The sequence below is a fragment of the Rattus norvegicus genome, chromosome 5, assembly GCF_021556685.1.
Source record: "Rattus norvegicus strain SHRSP/BbbUtx chromosome 5, alternate assembly SHRSP_T2T, whole genome shotgun sequence".
NCBI classification, from domain to species: domain Eukaryota; kingdom Metazoa; phylum Chordata; class Mammalia; order Rodentia; family Muridae; genus Rattus; species Rattus norvegicus.
The window spans coordinates 29,952,778-29,977,696 of record NC_141538.1 but is presented as its reverse complement, the minus strand read 5'-3'; the positions used below and the strand labels follow the sequence as shown (position 1 = coordinate 29,977,696).

General features: G+C 43.1%; 1 protein-coding gene across 2 annotated transcripts in view; it reads right to left on the bottom strand.

Annotated features, from left to right (window-relative positions):
- Cd99l4 (CD99 molecule like 4) overlaps positions 1–24,919 on the bottom strand; it is a 47,014-nt gene that overhangs the window by 10,397 nt on the left and 11,698 nt on the right. For both annotated transcript variants that reach the window (NM_001419510.1, XM_087550431.1), the window contains 3 exon segments: positions 1,810–1,896; positions 2,253–2,324; positions 13,791–13,853. In NM_001419510.1, coding sequence (NP_001406439.1) covers positions 1,810–1,896; positions 2,253–2,324; positions 13,791–13,853 — 222 coding nt within the window.

Sequence of the window (24,919 nt, the reverse complement as noted above, 5' to 3'; positions counted from 1 at the left end):
TTGGATTAAAGTTGTCCATGACATGTGAGTGTTCTTCATGGTACTGAGAGTGTGGTTCAGTGGCACAGCAGATGTAAGGCCTCAGAACCACGCCTTGTGCTCACACTAAGGATTGATGGGGGTAGAAGGAGGAGGAAGGGAAGGAGGTTGAGGGAAACGAAAAAGGATTAAGGTGGTAGGCAAAATTTCAACCAGCCCCTCAGATTGATGACTGCCGATGTATATGTTCTGTAGAACGTCCAATCATCTCGAGTGTTTGACCACAGAGAGAAGAAATACGATCCTATAATTAAGTTCAGATGAGACGCCGTCCCCCTGCCTCGATGGCAGCTCTCTGAGGCTCTGACTCTATAGAAGACTCGGCTTCCTAAATGAACCAAGGAAATTAATGCCTTTCTGCAAAAATAAGTCTCAACTTTCTCACGATCTGCGACCCAATCACAGATGACCGATACGAGAAGCAGAATCATTATTAACCATAGTTCAGTGTTTAAGTTCATATCTTCCTGAATGTCCTATGCTCTGTGTGCAAAGTGTGCTTGAAGCCGTCCCGCTGTATTCCAGAGGACAGGGGGTGATTCGCTATGGCCCCTGGAGTCACTGTTCCTTCTCTTACTTGGCTTTGTCTGCTTTGTGTCGTGAGACCACTTTTGCCAGGCAGAATGAACGTCGTACCAACTGGATGACTTGGGAAGCATTTCTTAAAACTGAATGAAATGAATCCGTCAGTCCAGGACAGCCAGTGATGGTGCTTGTCAATGAGATTGTGGGCGAAGCCTTTATAAGCTACCGTGAGTCTTTTCTCGTGGTACGGGTGGTGTTAGCAGCAAGTTAGACTTTTTATTACAGCACGCGGCATTACACTGAAGTTTTATAATCCGTAAGAGAACAAGGTTTTCCAAACGACTAACCTGCAATGCTAGAAAACAACAAATGGGCACAAGTCCATTGAACGGGTGTTGTAGTTCAAACGTGAAATGTCCCTATAGGCTCCTGAGCTGGGACGCTTGAGGCCTGCTTTTGGAAATACATCACTGAAGGTGACATCTGGGTTTTACTAGCCCACTTCCTGTCTCCGACTCTGCACTTCCTGCGTGTGGATACAACGAGAGCAGTGGAGTCGTAGCGGGGCCTCATCCCTTCTAAAATGATAAGCTGGAAGAATCCTTCCTCTTCTCTCTGCTTGCTAGGTTCTCGGTCAGGGCAACCAGAAAAGTAATGAAAGGGGAACTAAGTGAGGAAAGGTTACTAAACACTTTCTAAAATGTATTATTCATTTATATGTCTGATTTAAACCCTTTTGAATTTAATTGTATTTAAGTGTGTGTGTGTGTGTAGGTCAGAGGACAGCTTTCAAGCTGCATATCTCAATATGAGAATCCAGGTATCTCCTAGCAAGACTGACATTCTAGAAATTTCTAAGAAGTATAAAATAATGCCACTCTCTGACAAATTGTTTGTATTTTGACACACAGACTCATACAATGTGCTATTTATGTTAATATATATTTGTTTAGTATTATTTTATACTAATAATACTGATTTTTAAAAAAATTAAATATAGAGATGATAAACATAGATCGATATAATACACACAGACAAAAGTTTTTGAGATTCCCAATAATTAGGAGAATCCCAAGACCAAAATATATCAGCACCACTGTTGTGGGGTTCTCCTACAGCTCGACGTGGCCCAGATCTGGCCCAGATCTACAGTACTCTGGTGTCTCAGAACACCATTGCAGGTATAAGACAAACCATACCAGGAACTATAGCACTGGCCTGTGATATCCAGCATCTAGAACTTACCTCCTCCTTCTCCAGTACTTGGCTTTTTGGGGCCATCTAGATCGTTCCGATCATCCAAGGCATCTTCCAAGTCAAAACCATCAAGTTCTGGGAACCACAGAACAAAAGAGATAATCACTGCTGTGCTGGGTAGTTTTTATGTCGACATGAGCTAGAGCCATCTACAGGGAGGGAACCGTGTTTGAGAAAAGGCCTCCATAAGCTCAGGCTGTTAGGCATTTTCTCAGTGATTGATCAGTGGGGAAGGACACAGCACACCGTGGGCATTACCGTCCCTACGCTGGTGGTCATAAGCCAAATAAAATAAACCCTTTCTTTTCCAAGTCGTTTTAGATCATGGTGTTTAATTATCACCGTAGAAATGCAAACTAGGACACCCACTGAAACAGGTAGCTGATGTGGAAAATCCTTCCTTCCTTTTCTCCTCTGAGAGCTTGTCTTACCCATAGGATTTGACGGTGCTCTAGTTGTTCCTGGCCTTCTCGTTGTAGTAGTGGTGATGTGGTCCCATCTCTCTGAAAGTGGGAGGGAAAACAGCAATAAAAAATAATTAATAATAAAATGTATACCTACATCATAGTTTAAGGAAGTCACACCATGAATAGACCATCGTTAGTACTTATTAAAGCTCCTATACAACCTCATGACTACCTGGAAAAAGATGGCAAAGAGATGGAACAGGTTTAAGTGAGGGAGATTCTAACCATTCTTCTTCATAGGTTGGGGACCGAGAGACCCACACCTCACCACTTGACCAGAGCTAGAACATGAGCCCACATCTGCTGCACACATGGAGTAGGGAATTCTAGACGATCCCTGAGACCTTTGAGCTATGGTTTCCTCCACTGTTAGAGCAAGAACTGAACAGCAGATTACGATGCCCAGAGATGAATGTGCTGGCGTTGTCTGTAATGTGCAGAGAATGGTTTTATAAGCTAGCATTTATGTGATGTACAGAGAACTGCTTTACAAACTGAAAGTGGTTAAAGAAGCCAATTTGACCATCATGGAGCTAAGGTTCTGGTGGGCTGGTGGGGTAGCTCAGAAGCAAGCATGCATTTACATGGAGGTCATAGGTTGTTCCACAGAACAAACGGGGAAAAACAAGGGGGAGGAGAGGAAAGAAAGGAAATCTGGAGTTGGCTTTTTGAGAAAAGTAAGCAAGATTAAAAACTTGCTCTAATGACTCAAAATTATAAATGGGAGAGGAGGCATTGCACCTAATACTAAATAAGTAGAAAGGAAACTACAATGGACAATGTATTCCAACAAATCAGACACGCTAGAGGAAATGGACAGAATTCTAGAAGCACACAAACTATTAAGGTGATTATGAAAAATCAAAATATAAATGGATGAATAATAATTACAATAATCAACAACCTCCCAACAAAGAAATATCCAGGTAAGAGAAGGCTATAAAAATGAAATCAAAGAAAAGTTAAAGCTAATCCTTCTCAAATCCTTGCAGATCTGAAGAGGAGGAAATAATTCCAAATTCACTTCATGAGAACAGCATGACCCTCTCTCGAAGCCAGACGAGAATGCCAAAAACAAGCAAAACCACATGAATAGAGGCAAAAATCAAGGAAACATTACATTAGCAAAGAGAATGAACAGCACATTTAAAAGATTGCACCTACGATCAAAACTGGATTCATGTCCAGGACACAGGATTGCTCAACATAACTTAAATCATTAAACATTAAAAGTATGAAGCATAAAAATCATGTGATCATGTCAGGTATAGAAAGAGAAACTGACAAAATTTAACATCTTTTTGATGACAATTCTCCACATATCAGCCGTAGAAGCCAGAGTGGTTAGCGGGAGTTGTCAACTCAATGAGTTCTAGAACCTCCTGAGAGAGAGGCCTCCAGCAATATGGTAGGAGATCATCTTGACTCGGTAAACTGTGTTGAAAAGGAGCACCTACAGCAGATGACATGGTTCTTCGGTCTGAGATCCTAGCCTGTACACAGGTGATGGAGTGAGTTGAGTGTACGCCATCATCGCTCAAACTGGGCAAAAATAACTCTCCCTTAAGCGGCTTCCACCCTGGCATTTCTTACAGCACCTAGAAAAGTAATGTCACGCAACGGAATGAAGACCACACAGGATGAGGGACCAGGGATGTAGTCAAGGGGGAAACACTGAAAGATTTCCTTCTAACCTCTGAGAATTCAGAGCTATCCTGGTCTACAATGGTGTACCCGACATCACTGGGGTTACACAGTGGGACCTTGTCTCGGCCTAAGTGAACAAAATGAAAATCCTCTCTGACACAGGAGCGTATTTGAAAGGAACGCTCCATATGCACAGACTGACGCACTCTCAGGAGCACCAGGCGATCATCTCTGCAGAGAGTTTCCTTGAATTACAAAACAAAGACTACGGTGTTTACCGGAAGTCCCACACCCGCGGATCCCGGCCCGCAGCAGATCTCGGCCCCCAGACCCTGTGAGAGAGAGACCCAACCGCCTGGTCAGGTGGGCACTCCTGGGGCTGGCTCCTCCGCTCCGCCGGCACTGCTCACCCCTGCCCACATCCCTGGCCCAAGAGGAGGCTGTGTAGGGCCTCTGGGCTCCCGTGGGGGAGGGCCCAGGAGCGGCAGGACCCCTGCCTGAGACACCGCTGGAACCTGAAGGAGACGGACCAGATAGACAGTTCTCTGCACCCAAATCCCGTGGGAGGGAGAGCTGAACCTTCAGAGAGGCAGACAAGCCTGGGAAACCAGAAGAGACTGCTCTCTGCCCACACATCTCAGATGCCAGAGGAAAAAGCCAAAGACCATCTGGAACCCTGGTGCACTGAAGCTCCCGGAAACGGCGGCACAAGTCTTCCTGGTTGCTGCCGCTGCAGAGAGCCCCTGGGCAGCACCCCACGAGCGAACTTGGGCCTCGGGACCACAGGTAAGACCAACTTTTCTGCTGCAGGAAGGCTGCCTGGTGAACTCAAGACACAGGCCCGCAGGAACAGCTGAAGACCTGTAGAGAGAAAAAACTACACGCCCGAAAGCAGAACACTCTGTCCCCATAACTGACTGAAAGAGAGGAAAACAGGTCTACAGCACTCCTGACACACAGGCTTATAGGACAGTCTAGCCACTGTCAGAAATAGCAGAACAAAGTAACACTAGAGATAATCTGATGGCGAGAGGCAAGCGCAGGAACCCAAGCAACAGAAACCAAGACTACATGGCACCATCGGAGCCCAATTCTCCCATCAAAACAAACATGGAATATCCAAACACACCAGAAAAGCAAGATCTAGTTTCAAAATCATTTTTGATCATGATGCTGGAGGACTTGAAGAAAGACGTGAAGAACTCCCTTAGAAAACAAGTAGAAGCCTACAGAGAGGAATCGCAAAAATGCCTGAAAGAATCGCAAAAATCCCTGAAAGAATTCCAGGAAAACATAAATAAACAAGTAGAAGCCCATAGAGAGGAGAGACAAAAATCCCTGAAAGAATTCCAGGAAAACACAATCAAACAGTTGAAGGAATTAAAAATGGAAATAGAAGCAATCAAGAAAGAACACATGGAAACAACCCTGGATATAGAAAACCAAAAGAAGAGACAAGGAGCTGTAGATACAAGCTTCACCAACAGAATAAAAGAGATGGAAGAGAGAATCTCAGGAGCAGAAGATTCCATAGAAATCATTGACTCAACTGTCAAAGATAATGTAAAGCGGAAAAAGCTACTGGTCCAAAACATACAGGAAATCCAGGACTCAATGAGAAGATCAAACCTAAGGATAATAGGTATAGAAGAGAGTGAAGACTCCCAGCTCAAAGGACCAGTAAATATCTTCAACAAAATCATAGAAGAAAACTTCCCTAACCTAAAAAAAGAGATACCCATAGGCATACAAGAAGCCTACAGAACTCCAAATAGATTGGACCAGAAAAGAAACACCTCCCGTCACATAATTGTCAAAACACCAAACGCACAGAATAAAGAAAGAATATTAAAAGCAGTAAGGGAAAAAGGTCAAGTAACATATAAAGGCAGACCTATCAGAATCACACCAGACTTCTCGCCAGAAACTATGAAGGCCAGAAGATCCTGGACTGATGTCATACAGACCCTAAGAGAACACAAATGCCAGCCCAGGTTACTGTATCCAGCAAAACTCTCAATTAACATTGATGGAGAAACCAAGATATTCCATGACAAAACCAAATTTACACAATATCTTTCTACAAATCCAGCACTACAAAGGATAATAAATGGTAAAGCCCAACATAAGGAGGCAAGCTATACCCTAGAAGAAGCAAGAAACTAATCGTCTTGGCAACAAAACAAAGAGAATGAAAGCACACAACCATAACCTCACATCCAAATATGAATATAACGGGAAGCAATAATCACTATTCCTTAATATCTCTCAATATCAATGGCCTCAACTCCCCAATAAAAAGACATAGATTAACAAACTGGATACGCAACGAGGACCCTGCATTCTGCTGCCTACAGGAAACACACCTCAGAGACAAAGACAGACACTACCTCAGAGTGAAAGGCTGGAAAAATACTTTCCAAGCAAATGGTCAGAAGAAGCAAGCTGGAGTAGCCATTCTAATATCAAATAAAATCAATTTCCAACTAAAAGTCATCAAAAAAGATGAGGAAGGACACTTCATATTCATCAAAGGAAAAATCCACCAAGATGAACTCTCAATCCTAAATATCTATGCCCCAAATACAAGGGCACCTACATACGTAAAAGAAACCTTACTAAAGCTCAAAACACACATTGCACTTCACACAATAATAGTGGGAGATTTCAACACCCCACTCTCATCAATGGACAGATCATGGAAACAGAAATTAAACAGTGATGTCGACAGACTAAGAGAAGTCATGAGCCAAATGGACTTAACAGATATTTATAGAACATTCTATCCTAAAGCAAAAGGATATACCTTCTTCTCAGCTCCTCATGGTACTTTCTCCAAAATTGACCATATAATTGGTCAAAAAACGGGCCTCAACAGGTACAGAAAGATAGAAATAATCCCATGCGTGCTATCGGACCACCACGGCCTAAAACTGGTCTTCAATAACAATAAGGGAAGAATGCCCACATATACGTGGAAATTGAACAATGCTCTACTCAATGATAACCTGGTCAAGGAAGAAATAAAGAAAGAAATTAAAAACTTTTTAGAATTTAATGAAAATGAAGATACAACATACCCAAACTTATGGGACACAATGAAAGCTGTGCTAAGAGGAAAACTCATAGCGCTGAGTGCCTGCAGAAAGAAACAGGAAAGAGCATATGTCAGCAGCTTGACAGCACACCTAAAAGCTCTAGAACAAAAAGAAGCAAATACACCCAGGAGGAGTAGAAGGCAGGAAATAATCAAACTCAGAGCTGAAATCAACCAAGTAGAAACAAAAAGGACCATAGAAAGAATCAACAGAACCAAAAGTTGATTCTTTGAGAAAATCAACAAGATAGATAAACCCTTAGCCAGACTAACGAGAGGACACAGAGAGTGCGTCCAAATTAACAAAATCAGAAATGAAAAGGGAGACATAACTACAGATTCAGAGGAAATTCAAAAAATCATCAGATCTTACTATAAAAACCTATATTCAACAAAACTTGAAAATCTTCAGGAAATGGACAATTTCCTAGACAGATACCAGGTATCGAAGTTAAATCAAGAACAGACAAACCAGTTAAACAACCCCATAACTCCTAAGGAAATAGAAGCAGTCATTAAAGGTCTCCCAACCAAAAAGAGCCCAGGTCCAAACAGGTTTAGTGCAGAATTCTATCAAACCTTCATAGAAGACCTCATACCAATATTATCCAAACTATTCCACAAAATTGAAACAGATGGAGCACTACCGAATTCCTTCTACGAAGCCACAATTACTCTTATACCTAAACCACACAAAGACACAATAAAGAAAGGGAACTTCAGACCAATTTCCCTTATGAATATCGACGCAAAAATACTCAATAAAATTCTGGCAAACAGAATTCAAGAGCACATCAAAACAATCATCCACCATGATCAAGTAGGCTTCATCCCAGGCATGCAGGGATGGTTTAATATAAGGAAAACCATCAACGTGATCCATTATATAAACAAACTGAAAGAACAGAACCACATGATCATTTCATTAGATGCTGAGAAAGCATTTGACAAAATTCAACACCCCTTCATGATAAAAGTCCTGGAAAGAATAGGAATTCAAGGCCCATACCTAAACATAGTAAAAGCCATATACAGCAAACCAGTTGCTAACATTAAACTAAATGGAGAGAAACTTGAAGCAATCCCACTAAAATCAGGGACTAGACAAGGCTGCCCACTCTCTCCCTACTTATTCAATATAGTTCTTGAAGTTCTAGCCAGAGCAATCAGACAACAAAAGGAGATCAAGGGGATACAGATCGGAAAAGAAGAGGTCAAAATATCACTATTTGCAGATGACATGATAGTATATTTAAGTGATCCCAAAAGTTCCACCAGAGAACTACTAAAGCTGATAAACAACTTCAGCAAAGTGGCTGGGTATAAAATTAACTCAAATAAATCAGTTGCCTTCCTCTATACAAAAGAGAAACAAGCCGAGAAAGAAATTAGGGAAACGACACCCTTCATAATAGACCCAAATAATATAAAGTACCTCGGTGTGACTTTAACCAAGCAAGTAAAAGATCTGTACAATAAGAACTTCAAGACACTGAGGAAAGAAATTGAAGAAGACCTCAGAAGATGGAAAGATCTCCCATGCTCATGGATTGGCAGGATTAATTTAGTAAAAATAGCCATTTTACCAAAAGCAATCTACAGATTCAATGCAATCCCCATCAAAATACCAATCCAATTCTTCAAAGAGTTAGACAGAACAATTTGCAAATTCATCTGGAATAACAAAAAACCCAGGATAGCTAAAGCTATCCTCAACAATAAAAGGACTTCAGGGGGAATCACTATCCCTGAACTCAAGCAGTATTACAGAGCAATAGTGATAAAAACTGCATGGTATTGGTACAGAGACAGACAGATAGACCAATGGAATAGAATTGAAGACCCAGAAATGAACCCACACACCTATGGTCACTTGATTTTTGACAAAGGAGCCAAAACCATCCAATGGAAAAAAGATAGCATTTTCAGCAAATGGTGCTGGTTCAACTGGAGGGCAACATGTAGAAGAATGCAGATCGATCCATCCTTATCACCCTGTACAAAGCTTAAGTCCAAGTGGATCAAGGACCTCCACATCAAACCAGACACACTCAAACTAATAGAAGAAAAACTAGGGAAGCATCTGGAACACATGGGCACTGGAAAAAATTTCCTGAACAAAACACCAATGGCTTATGCTCTAAGATCAAGAATCGACAAATGGGATCTCATAAAACTGCAAAGCTTCTGTAAGGCAAAGGACACTGTGGTTAGGACAAAATGGCAACCAACAGATTGGGAAAAGATCTTTACCAATCCTACAACAGATAGAGGCCTTATATCCAAAATATACAAAGAACTCAAGAAGTTAGACCGCAGGGAAACAAATAACCCTATTAAAAAATGGGGTTCAGAGCTAAACAAAGAATTCACAGCTGAGGAATGCTGAATGGCTGAGAAACACCTAAAGAAATGTTCAACATCTTTAGTCATAAGGGAAATGCAAATCAAAACAACCCTGAGATTTCACCTCACACCAGTGAGAATGGCTAAGATCAAAGAATCAGGTGACAGCAGATGCTGGCGAGGATGTGGAGAAAGAGGAACACTCCTCCATTGTTGGTGGGATTGCAGACTGGTAAAACTATTCTGGAAATCAGTCTGGAGGTTCCTCAGAAAATTGGACATTGAACTGCCTGAGGATCCAGCTATACCTCTCTTGGGCATATACCCAAAAGATGCCTCAACATATAAAAGAGACACGTGCTCCACTATGTTCATCGCAGCCTTATTTATAATAGCCAGAAAATGGAAAGAACCCAGATGCCCTTCAACAGAGGAATGGATACAGAAAATGTGGTACATCTACACAATGGAATATTACTCAGCTATCAAAAAGAACGAGTTTATGAAATTCGTAGGCAAATGGTTGGAACTGGAAAATATCATCCTGAGTGAGCTAACCCAATCACAGAAAGACATACATAGTATGCACCCATTAATAAGTGGCTATTAGCCCAAATGCTTGAATTACCCTAGATGCCTAGAACAAATGAAACTCAAGACGGATGATCAAAATGTGAATGCTTCACTCCTTCTTTAAAAGGGGAACAAGAATACCTTTGGCAGGGAAGGGAGAGGCAAAGATTAAAACAGAGACTGAAGGAACACCCATTCAGAGCCTGCCCCACATGTGGCCCATACATATACAGCCACCCAATTAGACAAGATGGATGAAGCAAAGAAGTGCAGACCGACAGGAGCCGGATGTAGATCGCTCCTGAGAGACACAGCCAGAATACAGCAAATACAGAGGCGAATGCCAGCAGCAAACCACTGAACTGAGAATAGGTCCCCCGTTGAAGGAATCAGAGAAAGAACTGGAAGAGCTTGAAGGGGCTCGAGACCCCAAAAGTACAACAATGCCAAGCAACCAGAGCTTCCAGGGACTAAGCCACTACCTAAATACTATACATGGACTGACCATGGACTCTGACCCCATAGGTAGCAATGAATATCCTAGTAAGAGCACCAGTGGAAGGGGAAGCCCTGGGTCCTGCTAAGACTGAACCCCCAGTGAACTAGACTATGGGGGGAGGGCGGCAATGGGGGGAGGGTTGGGAGGGGAACACCCATAAGGAAGGGGAGGAGGGAGGGGGATGTTTGCCCGGAAACCGGGAAAGGGAATAACACTTGAAATGTATATAAGAAATACTCAAGTTAATAAAAAAAAATGTGTATGTATACATATATGCATATACAATATAAAAAAAACAAAGACTACTACCTAAAGATTTAATCTAAATAACAACTGTTACGCCAACTTAAATGCATGTCAGATATTTCCTTGCAAATTTATGGACTTTCCTATCACCCGAACACAAACCCTGATAGGATCTGAGTTTTTCAAAATCATTTTATTTTATGTGTCTGAGTGATTTGCCTGCAAGTGTGTCTGCGCTCCACTTTCCTGACTCTGCAGGTAGGTTTGCCGGAAGTGTAGCCAGCTATGAGCTGCCACACAGGCACTAGTGCTTTGCACCACTGAACTATCCCTGTAGCCTTTCTGATCGTATCTGCTGCCAGTAACGAAACTTGGAATTTCAATTAAAAGACAGAGTTTTCCGAAAACTTGCTGGTGGCTATGATATGAGCAGCTTTTCAATATCTAGATGGTTTTTTAAATCATTGTTTTACTCATCATTTACTTGTTTATTTGTTTTTGGACCAGAGATCTTGCTATTGTAACCCTGAGTACCCTGGAACTTGCAATACAGAACAGGATTAGCCTCAGACTTTGGGTATTCTCCCCACCTCTGCCTCCACAGTGCTGGGATTACAGGTGTGTGCCACCCTGTACAGCTTACTGAACGCTTTGTTCAATGAGATAGGTGGCAGCAGGAATCGGAGTGATTCTGTAATATATTACATTGTGCTATTTGGTCAGGGTATCAGTGTTTCCAAGTGACCAGTGCACAGCACTAGCAAACTGTGAATGATCCATTCGAAGAATAGGAGAGCTGGAGGAAGGACTGAAGGACCAGAAGAGGACACAGACTCCAAAGGACCATGAACACAGTCAACTAACCTGGACCCTTGGAGCTCTCAGGGTCTGAACCGCCAACCAGGGAGTATACACATCTGGCCCTAGGTCCACCGCACAGATGTAGTAGATATGCAGCTTGGTCATGTAGGTCCCCAAACAACTGGAGCAGAGGCCATCCCTAAAGCTGTTGCCTGCCTGTGAATCCTATGTCCCTGGTTGGGCTACCTTAGTAGCCTCAGTGGAAGAGGATGAATGCAGCCCCGCAGAGGCTCAATGTGTCAGCTAGGGGTGGGGGTGGGGCAGATAACCTGGGGGCTCCACCCTCTCTGAGGAGAAGGGGAGAGATAGAGGGAGAGACTGTGTAAGGGAGCAGGGAAACTGGCAGCAATTGGGATAAAAAGTGAGTAAATAAATAAATAAGAAAATACTAAAGAAAAAAAGCACATTGAGTTCTTTCCCCTTTTCTCCCACATATCTGCATGAGCCTGGATTTTCTCCACATGTTGTATCGGACCTCAGGAACTTATAACTGCTCAGTCCAGATGCAGATATTAAAAATCCAGGTGGAGTGGTAACACACATCTGTAATCCCGGCACAGGGGTCGGGGGGTAGGGAGGTAGAAGCAGGTAGATCTCTGTGAATTTGAGGCCAGTCTGGCCTATCGAGTAAAGTGTGGTCTACATAGTGAATCCTAGGTCTGTCTTACAGTAACACAGACACACACACACACACACACACACAGACATGCACACACAGACACAGACATGCACGCGCGCACACACACACACACATACACACACGCACGCACACACACACACAGGCACACACATACATACACACACACACACACACACACGCACGCACACACACAGGCACACGCACAGGCGCACACACAGAGACACAGGCCGGCACACAAACACAGACATGCATACACACACACACACACACATACACACACACACACACACACACACACACACACACACACACACAAAGAATCCAGATGCATTCTATTGAAGCCAGACATTACAGAAAACTATAAAATAATGTCATTCATTACTCTTATAAGCACAGTTATTTCTCATAAAAACCCACCACATATGTCTATGCATATGGTTTTTTATTTTCCTCAGATTAATAACAGTTTTCAGTTCTAAGTTCTCAGATGAGAAGTATTTATAGATGTGACCCACATACACAAACTCTACTGAGATCTTCAAAAACTTAGAGAATTTCAAGAAAACGTCTGAATATCTTCATTGAAGACTTCTTAGGCCTGAGGTTTCCCTACTCTGCTTAACTAGGAATGGCTCATGTTTACCCGGGGAGCTATGGGGATAGCCTGGGGCTTCCATCAAGTCCAGCTCACCCCTTCTGCCTCCTGTACCTGGTTTCTGGCAGCCATCGTCATAACCCAAAGCAATAGGGAAGTGGAAATGCATGGCTTTCACGTAAGGCACAGTGACCAACCAGACGGGATTCTGTTGAATTAAATCTAGCGTTCACATGGGTGCCTTTGCTGACTTTTCATATGTGCGGCTAAAACCTACAGGGCTCCTTCTGACCCTGGCCCCGATGGAGTCCCAACGAGTGCCTCCTTGTGTCCCTTCTCAGGTGAGTCTGGCCTTCCCACACCTCGTTACCTGCTGGATTTGCTGGGGCTCTGGTCATTCCTGTCCTAGTCGTGATGCTAAAGTGGCTCTCTGAAGGGAGAAGGGAGGACGAGAGGAGCAGATTGTACAACACATTGGCTGCTTTATGGTTTACAGAAGTCACATCGTGAGAATGGCCTCGGTATTGGTCCCCGAGGCCATTGTGGGGATCACACTGAAGAATCATAAAAAGTCATGGGTTCTGAAGCTAGAAATGCACATCAGTGGACAAGAGTCACTGTTGCTCTAGCACTGGACCCAAGTCAAAGCCGGCCTTGTCGGCACAGAGAATTTCAGGACAACCCGGGCTAAATCAAGAGACCCTGTCTCAAAACAAAACAGTGAAAGGAATGAAACGCCTCGGAGCTCTCTTTTTGTACAGCAGAAAAAAGGCGAAGGCAGATGCATGTTCTCTCTCTCGTGGACGCGACATAGACTGAACGAAAAAGGAAGATGACACACGTATGACGAGACGACACAAGCCTTGCACAACAGAACAAACAGGTAGATGAAGGCACAGCTAGTCTCATATGCGTGTACTTTCCTGAAGGCAAGATTGTGACTGTGGTGCATGGCCGACCACTTGTGTTTGCTTGGTGGACTTGTTGGTTTGACTCACGCTTTACTGAGGAAGTTTCTTTCAGCGCATCCTCCAGATTGAAATCATCGAAGTCTCCATATCCTGCAAAGAAGAAGACAATTTAAAGTTTAGGTAGTTTTTAAAATGAAGGTGACATTGCAATATTTTCTTTGTCCTTACCATTATAATTTGTGGCTCTGAGAACTGAACCTAGGACCTAGAACGTACTGGGCAAGTGTTCACCACTGAGGCTGATGCTAAAATATACTCTTCACATGGTGTTTGTCATTTAAAAATATAAGGGGATGTGAATGCAAACGGAAAACAAAAATCCAAAGTAGCTATACTTACGCCAAGAAAAAATAGAGCAGAAGTCAAACACTCCATTGAAACAGATCACTACATAATGCAAAAGGGCTACTTCAGCAACAAGTCAAATGCATTTGAGATATATATCTATATATGTATGTATATATATGTCCCCATTGTCAGGCACCCAAGCATATATGGCAATCATTAATAGATATGAACATAGAATGTAACACAGTAATAGGAAACTTCCACCATCAAATGGATGACCTAAGCATGGGGAGAAACAGTGGGTTTTACAAGTGTTCTTTGCAAATGCACACATAGGGAACATCACAGATCATGTGCTAATACACGAAGCACATTCCAGTGGTGATTATGGAAGAGTGGATCATATCAAGTCCCTTTTCTGACTACAACAGCATGAAACTAAGACTGAATGGTGAGAGAGAGAGCTCACAAATATGTAGAAATTAAACAGCACTCTTCTCGACAATCCATATGTCAACGAAAACCAACTAGACGGAAACCAAACAGGATCCAGAGACGAGGGCACATGGGATCACAATACACTCAAACGGAAAGCAGTCCTGACCGGAAGCCTGCATTACATCAGCCCTCATGTTACACCTCAGAAAGCTAGAAAGCAGAACAAAGGGAAAGCCAAGCAGAGCAAAGCATTTTTAAAAAAACAACAAAGTGGGTAATCTAAAGGAAATGATTGAAATTTCTTTATTTATGTGTGTGTGTGTGTGTGTGTGTGTGTGTGTATTTATGTATGTATGTTTTGGGGTGCATGTATGTTTCTGCATGGCATGCATGCAGTGCCTTTAGAGGCCAGAAGAGGGTGTGTCAACTCCTCTACAACTGGAGTTACAGATGACTGTGGTCTGTCATGTGAATGTTAGGGATCAAACAAACCCATGTCCTGTGGAAAAGCAGTCAGTGATCTTTACTGCTGGGTCATTTCTGGAACCCCACAGAAGAAGCGGTTGTATACAAGGATGAATTCAGAAAGCTGAATATCACACACTTTGTCTCAAATGAAGAGTCTAGATTTGAATTTTTATTTATTTTTAATTTTTAAAAATTACACGTATGTGTGTATTGGTAGACATAGGTACAGGTGCTCTTGGAAACCAGAAGTGAGTGTCAGTTCCCTAGGAGGTGGGGCTAGCAGTTCACCATGGATGCTGGGAACCAAAATCTTAATGACTAAGCTAGCTTTCAAGTCTGAGTCTAGATTTTAAACAAGCACTCGAGGAACGGAACAAATAAAATAAAATCACACATCACAAATCCTAGGACACAGTTCAGAATAAGTGAAAGCCCTGTGTGGCCAGTGTGGAAAGTGATAGGGTGGACATTGGTCAGTGACAGGCACGAACTATAGGTTGGTGATAATATAAAAGTCAGAAATCCAAAATGATCTAAAATCCGTATAAGCAGTACTTGACCTGTATGCTACAAAGCTGCCAAAAATAAAAGCAAAATAATAGTAGTGTAAAATACACAACCCAGAAATAAACTCGAACGTAACTCTTACGGAGAGTTGAAAATGCACAAAGGGTTAAGGATAGTGTCTTCAGGAATCACTGGTGGGAAAACACAAAAGAATAAAATTAGACATTTATTCCAATACAGTAACTGAATCATAATTAATTTGCAATTTATTAAATGCGATACCCAATCCTGAAGAGCTACTAAAAGAAGTAGCAGGCATTGGTCTGGCTGATGGTTTCCTGAAGAGCATTCCCAAAGCATAGGCAAAAAAGCAAACTGCAGCAGTGAGGTGGGGCTTACAGGGCAAGGGCTCACTCCGCAAGTGGAAAGCCCTGGGTTCAATTCCCAGCACCACAAAACAAGGAGACTAACATGCGTCCAACCAAAATGCTTCACCACAGCTAAAGGATGACCCGTGCAATTAAGTGACATTTTCCACAAAGAAATGATGTTTATGGTCAGCCGATGAATTAAAAGACAATGTACGACAACTCTAAACTTTGGGGAAAGACAAATTGCAAGTGCAATGAAGCTAGCTTTAATCCTAGCACATGGAAAACGGTGTGGACACTCCTGAAAAGTAAGCATAGAATTATCCTATAATCCAGTTATATGAAGCTTGGGAAGTGAGGTCGGTACGTCAGAGGCATCTGCACACTCACGCTCAGTGCACAACTATTCACGTAGCCAACATATGGGGAAAACAACTCAAGCTTTATCTATGTGAATGAATACAGACATTATTAGAATATATAATTATACAGAAATTATACAGAATATTAGACTAGGGAAATGGCTTGGTGATATCACGCTTACTTGGTGTGTGCAAAAGGCCCAATCCCTAGAATTACAAAGAAGAGCATATGGAAGAAAAAAGGAAATCACATCACTCACGGCAGCACAGATGGATAAATGCTTCAAGGTCCTGTGTATATGGGATCTAGACTGGCAGAGTTTTGAGGGTTTATAGCCTTGCCTCACTTCCCATTCACTCGGTTTCACATTTGCTGATGTGATCTCTCAGCTTCCTGTCCGGGACACCTGCTGCCACTTCTCCCCTGCAGACAGGGGCTGGGATGGCGGGAAAGGCCCTTGAGTGAGTTACTGTTCTATATCAAAACACCATGAGCAGCAGCAACATAAGAAATCAAGCTCACTTTGGCTGGTTGCTCCAGAGAAAGGTCATAAGCTTCCTGGCGCTTTGCAATCTACATAAGCCTTTATTTCGGCTCTGTGACTAGGAGACCAAGAACCCACACATACCTGGCTTGGACCTTGACCATTAGGAAGAGGCCTGGTAGGGCATGTGTGTAAACCCAGCAAAAAGAAGGATGACGCAGGATTGTGAGTTCAAAGTTAGGCTAGGATTTACACAGACCATGTTTAAAAACTGTGCTCCATAAATATACACAAGTGTTATTTGTCAATTAAAATAAACTTTACCAGGAGGAATAACTCAGTGGTAGAGTTCAATATCCAATACCAAATAAATAAGTAAATAAATATTTTAGATTATCTCTAATAGATTTCTAAATTATCTTTGTATGAAAAAAAATTATAGTGACACACTCTTGAGAGTCCTTATTCTCCAAACGTTATCAAAAGACAATCAGGGTTGTTGAGATGGCTCTGTAGGGAAAAGAACTTCATTGAAAAAGTCTGGCACCTGAGTTCAATCCCCAGCTCTAGAAAGTTGCTCTCTGACCTCAACATGTCTGTGTGGCATTTGTGCCTCCCCTGCCACAAACATCATGCATATCCACAAAACAATAAGTCATTCAAAAAGGCAGCCATCCAAAACCACACCAAGTACCTAGAGTTGATGTCCTTCTAAAAACAATGTACTTTCTCCGAAATCACACCAGCAACAAGGAAAATCAGGGTTGTCGTTTATTAGACAGTAGAAGGCTATTTGAAACAAACGTTGCAATCACGCAGGAAGTCTTGAGAGGACGGCTTTTGCAAGAAAGGGTGCTGTATTCTCCAGGCTCATTGACAATGAGCTAAGCCCTCTCACACTACCCTGGATTAAAGTATTTTGCCAACTCAAGGTACTTTAGCCATCACGCTGGCCCCTGGGATGTAAACTGGCTATTCTAACTGTACTCGATTGAAAAGGCTCGAGGGCAAAGGCTGTTCATGAAGAAACTGTCCTCTGAAGTGGACCCACCTATCCACCCCTGTGTCCTACTGAGTTTGATACTTACTGAGTGCTGTGGGTTCTAGGCCAACCTAGACCACATGCTGGGGCCATATTTACAGTTTTTGAGGCAAGATCTCACTATGTAGCCCTGGCTGGCCTAATACCGATTATGAAGACTTACACAGAACTTTCTGCCTTTCTTTCCAAAGTGCTGGGACTAACAATATCTGCCACTGTGCCTAGTATGGTGACACCATCTTTAAAAGCAACCAAAGCAGCAGATACAAATAATGCTTTACTTGTAGTGGTCTTTTCATGCTTCCCAATTCTCACTATAAATATGAGAAAAACAACGGACAAATCCCAACTGGGGAATATTGTGCAAAACAACTAAGTAGGCCCCCTTTCTCACCTGTTAAGGTCATGGAGACCAGGGAGAGCCTGAGACAGAATCCCTGCCTGGGGACCCTATGGGGGCAATGGCTTCAGCTAAAAGTCAAGAACTCTGTAGCACAATGTGCAGCTCTTGGGTTCCTATTGGTTAACAAGAGGATCGACATCGGTTCTTAATCTAAGATAATGTGAGTGATGACAGGGGAAGGTAGTAGAGTGCATGTAGAAATTCTCTGCTGCTTGGAACTTTTTCAAATCTAATTGTTCCGAAAGTAATTTTATTTAAAAAAATCATTTTCCTATAGCAAAAAAAGAGTATTTATCAAATAAAAATATGTGGATTATATAGCCTCAAAACAGTTAAGAAAAAACTGAAAAACAACATAAATGATGAAACTAAATCAAATCCACAAAAGACACCAGAGAGGGAAAGAAAGGCCAGAGAACACATAGAGACGATTATGAACTTTAGTGTAGGGATGTGTCCAATCAGGGAAAAGCAGCCATAAAATAGGCAAAATCCCCAAAGCAAGTGCTCTCAGAACTAAACAACCAGTCAGAGACGTAGATGCTGGCATAGTGAAGACTCCCTGGATTGTTACAAATATAGTCCAGTGTGCAGAGACCGGGGCAGCCGGCACATCAGCTAACCCATGTACACCGAAGACATCTGAGTACGGAGACCAAACACTTCATATCCTATTTGCAAAGTTCCTAGAAGTCTGTAGTTACTCCAACATTTAAATATTTTATACATGCGTTTTCCAACTTGATCATGCCACTTCTAAATATGCAATAGAGAAAAACAATAAGAGGGCATAAAGCAGAACACACAAAGATCTCAGCCTTAGCTCTGCCTACAACAGCAAAACCAGAGGCAGGCAGAGCAGCGGTCATCAGAGAGGCCCAGCTCTGTGAGAGGCGGCTCTTCCACACAATAACTTACTGCATGGCTGTGTTCGAAAAGACGGGCAGTGCCCGTACTGACATGAAACATGTTCTGAAATCCAGCAAGACACAGAGAAATCCCCTCCTATTTGTGTGTGTATATCTAAATCCTCAACCATAAAAATGTTGTAGACGTTCACACACGGGAGCTGCTAATACAGGTTATGTTTAGGAACTATTTCCTGTCAGGATGATGGCCTGCTTGCTTTTGGAAAAAAAATTTAATCATGTCCATGTCTTTTCCTTACAATAATTCAAGGTTCTATGTCAGTGTCTTCCAAACCATAAGCCTATCATTGCACTGAGTCCTTAAACACTCTTTCCCTATGTCACTGCCCAATAACAGAAGTGCACGCTCCACCATAGCAAGCTGAGCTAATAACTGTACAACTGGCCACTCCCTTACCAGCTCCTGACGTACCTGGCCATGTCATTAGGTAAGGCGTTAAGAGCAGTGAGACGCACCTTTGTAATGTTTATTAATTAATTCCTTATTGATTGATTCAACAGGCCCAAACCATCTCTGAATGAAAGACCCTCCCTCAAGCTCAGTCCTGATCTATTGACACTTGTTCAAATCCTACGAGGGCGAGAATGTAATCCGATGGTGCGGCCCTTAAGGAACATGCACGAAGCCCTGGGTTTCGTTTTTCCGAACCATAAGACACCCACAACGTAGCACAACTGAAACCCCACAGGGGTCCTCACACAACACCACATGGACCAAAGGGCACTGCTCACCCATGCTCTAACTCAGCTCTGTTTGGGCTGCCAGCACGTGTCCCGGATGCACTTTTGAAAGCGGTCAATTCATCTTAGGCCCAGTTCACAACTCATAAGCCTTGGAATCTGAGAGGACAGCCTTCCCAGCATTCAGCAGAAAAGTTTCTTCATCCACTACAGAAGGCCACTAGGAATTTAATAGGAAAACCGCACCACGCGCTGATAACACCTGTCCAACGCAGTCTTTTTCAAAGTCAAAGACAGAGAAGGATTTTGGAAATGTTCCCTGTGAACTTGTGCGTGTGCTCGAAAGGCTCTACTGAATACAATGCTGGTTCTAACCAACACACCAGGAGAGCCAGCGTCTATCCTCCAGCTCTGTTTCCTTTGAGGAGAGAAAATAAACCCGACCTCCACTGCAACCTGATTTACAGGAGTGGTGTGGGAAGCCAGAGCAGTGTCTTAGTGAAGGTTGTAAAACAAGGAAAAGTGAGCCCTTGTTAGCCATGATGCCGTGAGCTGGCTCTGTACCAGCACCTACCAAAGACTTGATGGAAATCTGCGATCCTGGACAAACGACTGATCGGCCTTTAAGCAGCCTGGCGTTTGGGCTTCAATCATTAATCACGGCTGCCTCCATTGTTCCTTGCCCATTTCACTTTGTTCATCCCAAAAGTACCCTCTTCCGGGTCAATGCATCTTCTAGGGGCATGCCCTGTCCAACATGTCAGTCTCTCACTACGTAAAATAAAATAAGGGAAACATCAACTAATGTTTAGGTGAGTGCTTCTCCCAGGCACCCGTCTCCCCTCCCCATTACCACTATGCAGTGCTGACTATGACTTGGTCAAAATCCATTTGGGGTTTAGACCAAGGGCAAATTCACCACTACAGAGGGGTGTGTTTCCTGCCGGCTGATTGGCTAAGAACTGCAGAGGTTGCTGGACCACCTTCCAGGGAAGGAGTTGCAGAGGTAATGTCGGGACATAAGCAGAGCTCAGTTTCTCTCAAGTGCATGGTGACACCCCCCCAAACACACACACAGTGAGTCCATGAGAGCCATGATGCATGCCACTCACTTTCGTCAAATCTGGACTAGTGTCTGTGTCTAAACAACTCCACGGGCGCACAGCTACTTACGACTTACAAAGAAGAGACAGACTTGGTCAATGTTGACTTAGAGGTTAAGGGCACTGACTGCTCTTCCAGAGGACCCAGGTTCAATTCCCAGCACCCACATGGTGGCTGCAGTAACCTGGGATCCACCACCCTCACACTGACATGCATGCACATAAACACCAATGCACATAAAATAAATGCAAAATTAAAAACATTGAGATTATCAGAGCCTGCCTTTGGGGACCAAGTTGTGTGCTAGCTATTTTGCCTGTGGCAGAGGTCTTCATCACGGGGACTCAAGGAAGACAGCTTAGTCAACGCTGTGTGTGCTCTGCAGGCATGAGAAGCTAAGTCTCAGATCCCACTTTCATGACCAAAGTGAGGTAAGAAAGGAAACATTTAGTTGGTGGCTTGCTTACACTTTCAGAGGATGAAAGTCCCATCAGTGGATAGTGACATGGTTGGAAGGGCAAACTAGCTGTGCATATTGATCATAGCTCAGCAACGGTGCTTCTCCCCAGCCACGGTGGCCACATGCAATGTGATTTTCTACAACCTGGAGTCTGTTACCGGGCATGGCTAAAGGAGTCTGAAAGGAGAAGGGCCAAGCCGTGCTGTTTAAGCTGCCATGGAGGTTAGGCTCATGGCCAGCAAGCAGCCACATGTGGGGTTACAGGTTTTAAGGAAAGAGTAGGGAGGCCCAAAATGCTGGGGATAAAGACCCCAGTACTAAGGAAAGAACACCTAGAAGAGAGATAGAAAATGTGAAAAATATGTATGCTTTTCTGACTTGGTCATACGCTAGACTTAGGACCTTGTACATGACTATGGTCGGTGAGCTTCTGAACTAAGCTTCTGAACTATGGTGGTGGGGATCATGGGAAAGAAAAGTACAGTGTCTCATTTTAAAAACCATTCTATCTTTCCAGTAAGGTTTTAGCTGGTGAGCCAACATTTCTGTGGTGGTCCCTTACCAAAGGGATGGAACAAGTCTCCACTCAGACCGGAGATCTTATCCTCTTGACCTACACTAACAGTACCAGAAACCAGTAGAGATGGACAGCTCTCTCTCTAGCCCTGGGGCCAAAGCAGTACCCCAGAAACACACACTTGAATGCTCGCCCAACTTTCAGAACAAGCAGCCCATTAAGCAGTTTTCCCATGAGATACCAGTCTGGAAATAATGCGAAATTACCTCGCCTGTTTTATTGCTCCGCTCCCCTTGTCACATTCTGGTCCATCTAATTACTGCTGCTCATAACGAGATGTAAGACTTGTGTGTGAGCTGGATGATGGCTTAGGGGCAGCTAAGGTTTTAGGTTTAAGGTTTGAAAGAGGAAACCTTTCCTCAGCAAAGGCAAAGAGTGATACTCCGCACAAACGAAGGCAAGAAATATATATAAATATATTTTTCATTTATTTAATATGTTATTAATTTGATAACACACATATAAAATCAACAACGTGTGTGCAAGAATCCTTGGAGATAAGAAGAGGGCATCGGACCCCCTAAAACTGGACTTAGAGGCATCTACGAGTTATCGTGTGGATGCTGGGAACTGAATCCAGGTCCTCTGCAAGAGCCTCTCTGCTCCCAGGAACTGAGAGTCAGCAGCAGACGTTCTACCAGAGGCGCAAGGAGAGCCTGGCATGCACAGCGATTTCAAGTACAGCTTGGTGTACGTGTCAAGTCCTAGGCCAGCCAGGGCTACACACTGAAACCCTACCTCAAAGAAGAGGAGGAAGGTATATAATGAAGGAGGCCTCTTGGAGGTAGAAACGGACTGGAGTGAAGCAGCTCTAAACAAGGCAGGGCAAGGATTTTAGATCCAGTCCAGCTACAACCTACCCTGTGACTCTTTACTGCACACCGTTTTCTTTAAGGACTTTTGTCCCTTCCAACAGCTCAAAGTATGGTCCTCCATAAAGCCAGTCACTGCTAATCCCTTCCTAGAGTGAGAAGGTAGACTCATAGGGCACATAAAACTTAACGAGATGCCTCTGGTTCCTCTGCAAGGTCACCAGCTTCCTCGGGCTACCTGTAAACTGTTCAGAGAGCTCTATGGCTACAGCTTCGGTGAGCCATCACCCATGCTGTGGTGGAACTTCAAAACCAAACTTTGCAGATGTATATGCAGGTGTGTGTGTGTATGTTTCTATGTTTGGGTTCACACACACCTTTGTGGGTATTTGAAGGCCAAAGACCAACTCCGAGTGTTTTCTCTTTAGAGACAGAATCTTTCATACATATACAGAACGTAGCAGTTAAGTCAAGTCAGCTTGCTACTCAGGGCCAAGGATCTGCTCTCCCCCTTTCACCAACAATGAGAGCACAAGTGTGTGCCACTAGCTTTGGCTTGTCACGTGGGTGTTCGGTATTGAGCGCAGACTCCTGTGCTTATGCAGCAAGCACTTTACGATCTGAACCCTCTCCTCAGCCTCTGTGGTGAGCCTTGGTGATGCAGCTGCCTTTCAGTCACACAGTTTCTTCTCAGTAACTGAGCCTCAATAAATTAATTGATTTACCAAGCTAATAGACACATCAAAGTGGATGAAAGCCCGTGAAGCCTCAACTCTACACAGAGAACTACAAGCAACTAAGAAATGCTGAGAGAGAGATAGTCTTCCCTGGGGAAGAGCAGGTCAATTTTTACCCAATACCAAGTAGTCAGCACTGAAAACATAAACATACAAGCAACATCACACAGGTTGAATAGGTTATATTTATGTATGTAGGAAAATCTACACAGAGTTGCAAGTAACAACAATTAATGAAAAAGGAGGTCGTGGATTTGAAAGAGAGCAAGCAAGAGTAGATGGGAGTCATTTTAATATTTTATTTTATTTTATTTTCATCCTGTGTATGTGTAAATGCCCAAGGCAGCCAGAGGCATCAGAGCCTGTGAGCTAGAATTCCAGGCAGTTGTGAACCATCTGCCAAGGGTACTAGGCACCAAACTCAGTTCTTCTGGAAGAGTGAAATACACTTCCAAACACTGAGCCATCTCTCCAGCCCACATGCAAGGGTTTGGTGGGAGGAGAAGTGGAGGGAATGGAGAAATGTTGGGATTATGTTATAATTTCAAAAGTAAAAGAGATAATTTTTAAAACACACTTAAAGCATCATGTCCCTTTTCCCCTCCCCCTGACCCCAACCAGAGAATCATTTTGTCCTGGCTATCACCCCACATCCCTGTGGGATCACTGGGTAGATGCCTTCTAACATTTCTGCACAAAGAACGCCCAAGAGGCCTGAGACAAGACACCTGTGGTAGAGCCGCTGAGACACAACCCCACTGTACACGCAACATGTTTGTCACACCTAGACCTGCATTGTGAGGAACATAGATATTACCAAATGAGACACATGCAAAAACATGAATACCAGACCTGTGCAAAATAGCAGAACCCAGGCTACACAAGAAGAAGACTGCATGCACAGTCCATTTAGCTTACTGTGTGCTCATTAACTACCACTTAGTGGAAGGAAAAAGTACTTAGGCCCCTGCAATGGGTCTGAGTCATTTCAGCTGACCCCTCACTTAACACACATATTGTGGAATTTTCATTTCTATTTTTCATAAGATCTTATACTGTTTTTAAAAACATATATGTAAGTTGTCTAGATAAGATCTTTTCTGAGAATCTATTGTGGTTTTATGTAAAATAAAAACAGTGTGACATCATGACACAATGCTAACGATATAATGTCCAATCTCCTGTAATGCACACAATCCCTCAGGGGTGTCTCATTTCCAGTGTCAGGGCATACACAGATGATGCTCTACCAGGCAGAAATCACTATAAAATGTAACTAAGCTGGTTCTAAGGTATTGGAGATACAGTTATTATCTTGTATTATCTGCACAGGCTCAAAGTGAATTCTAGGGTCACCATAAGAAAAGAAGAGTGATAATCAGAGGACATGTGGTCAGTGGATCAGGGGAAGGAGCCATGATCCATGAGATGAAGACACATTTCACAAAACAAAACAAAACAAAACAAACAATAACAACAAACTCAGGAAAGG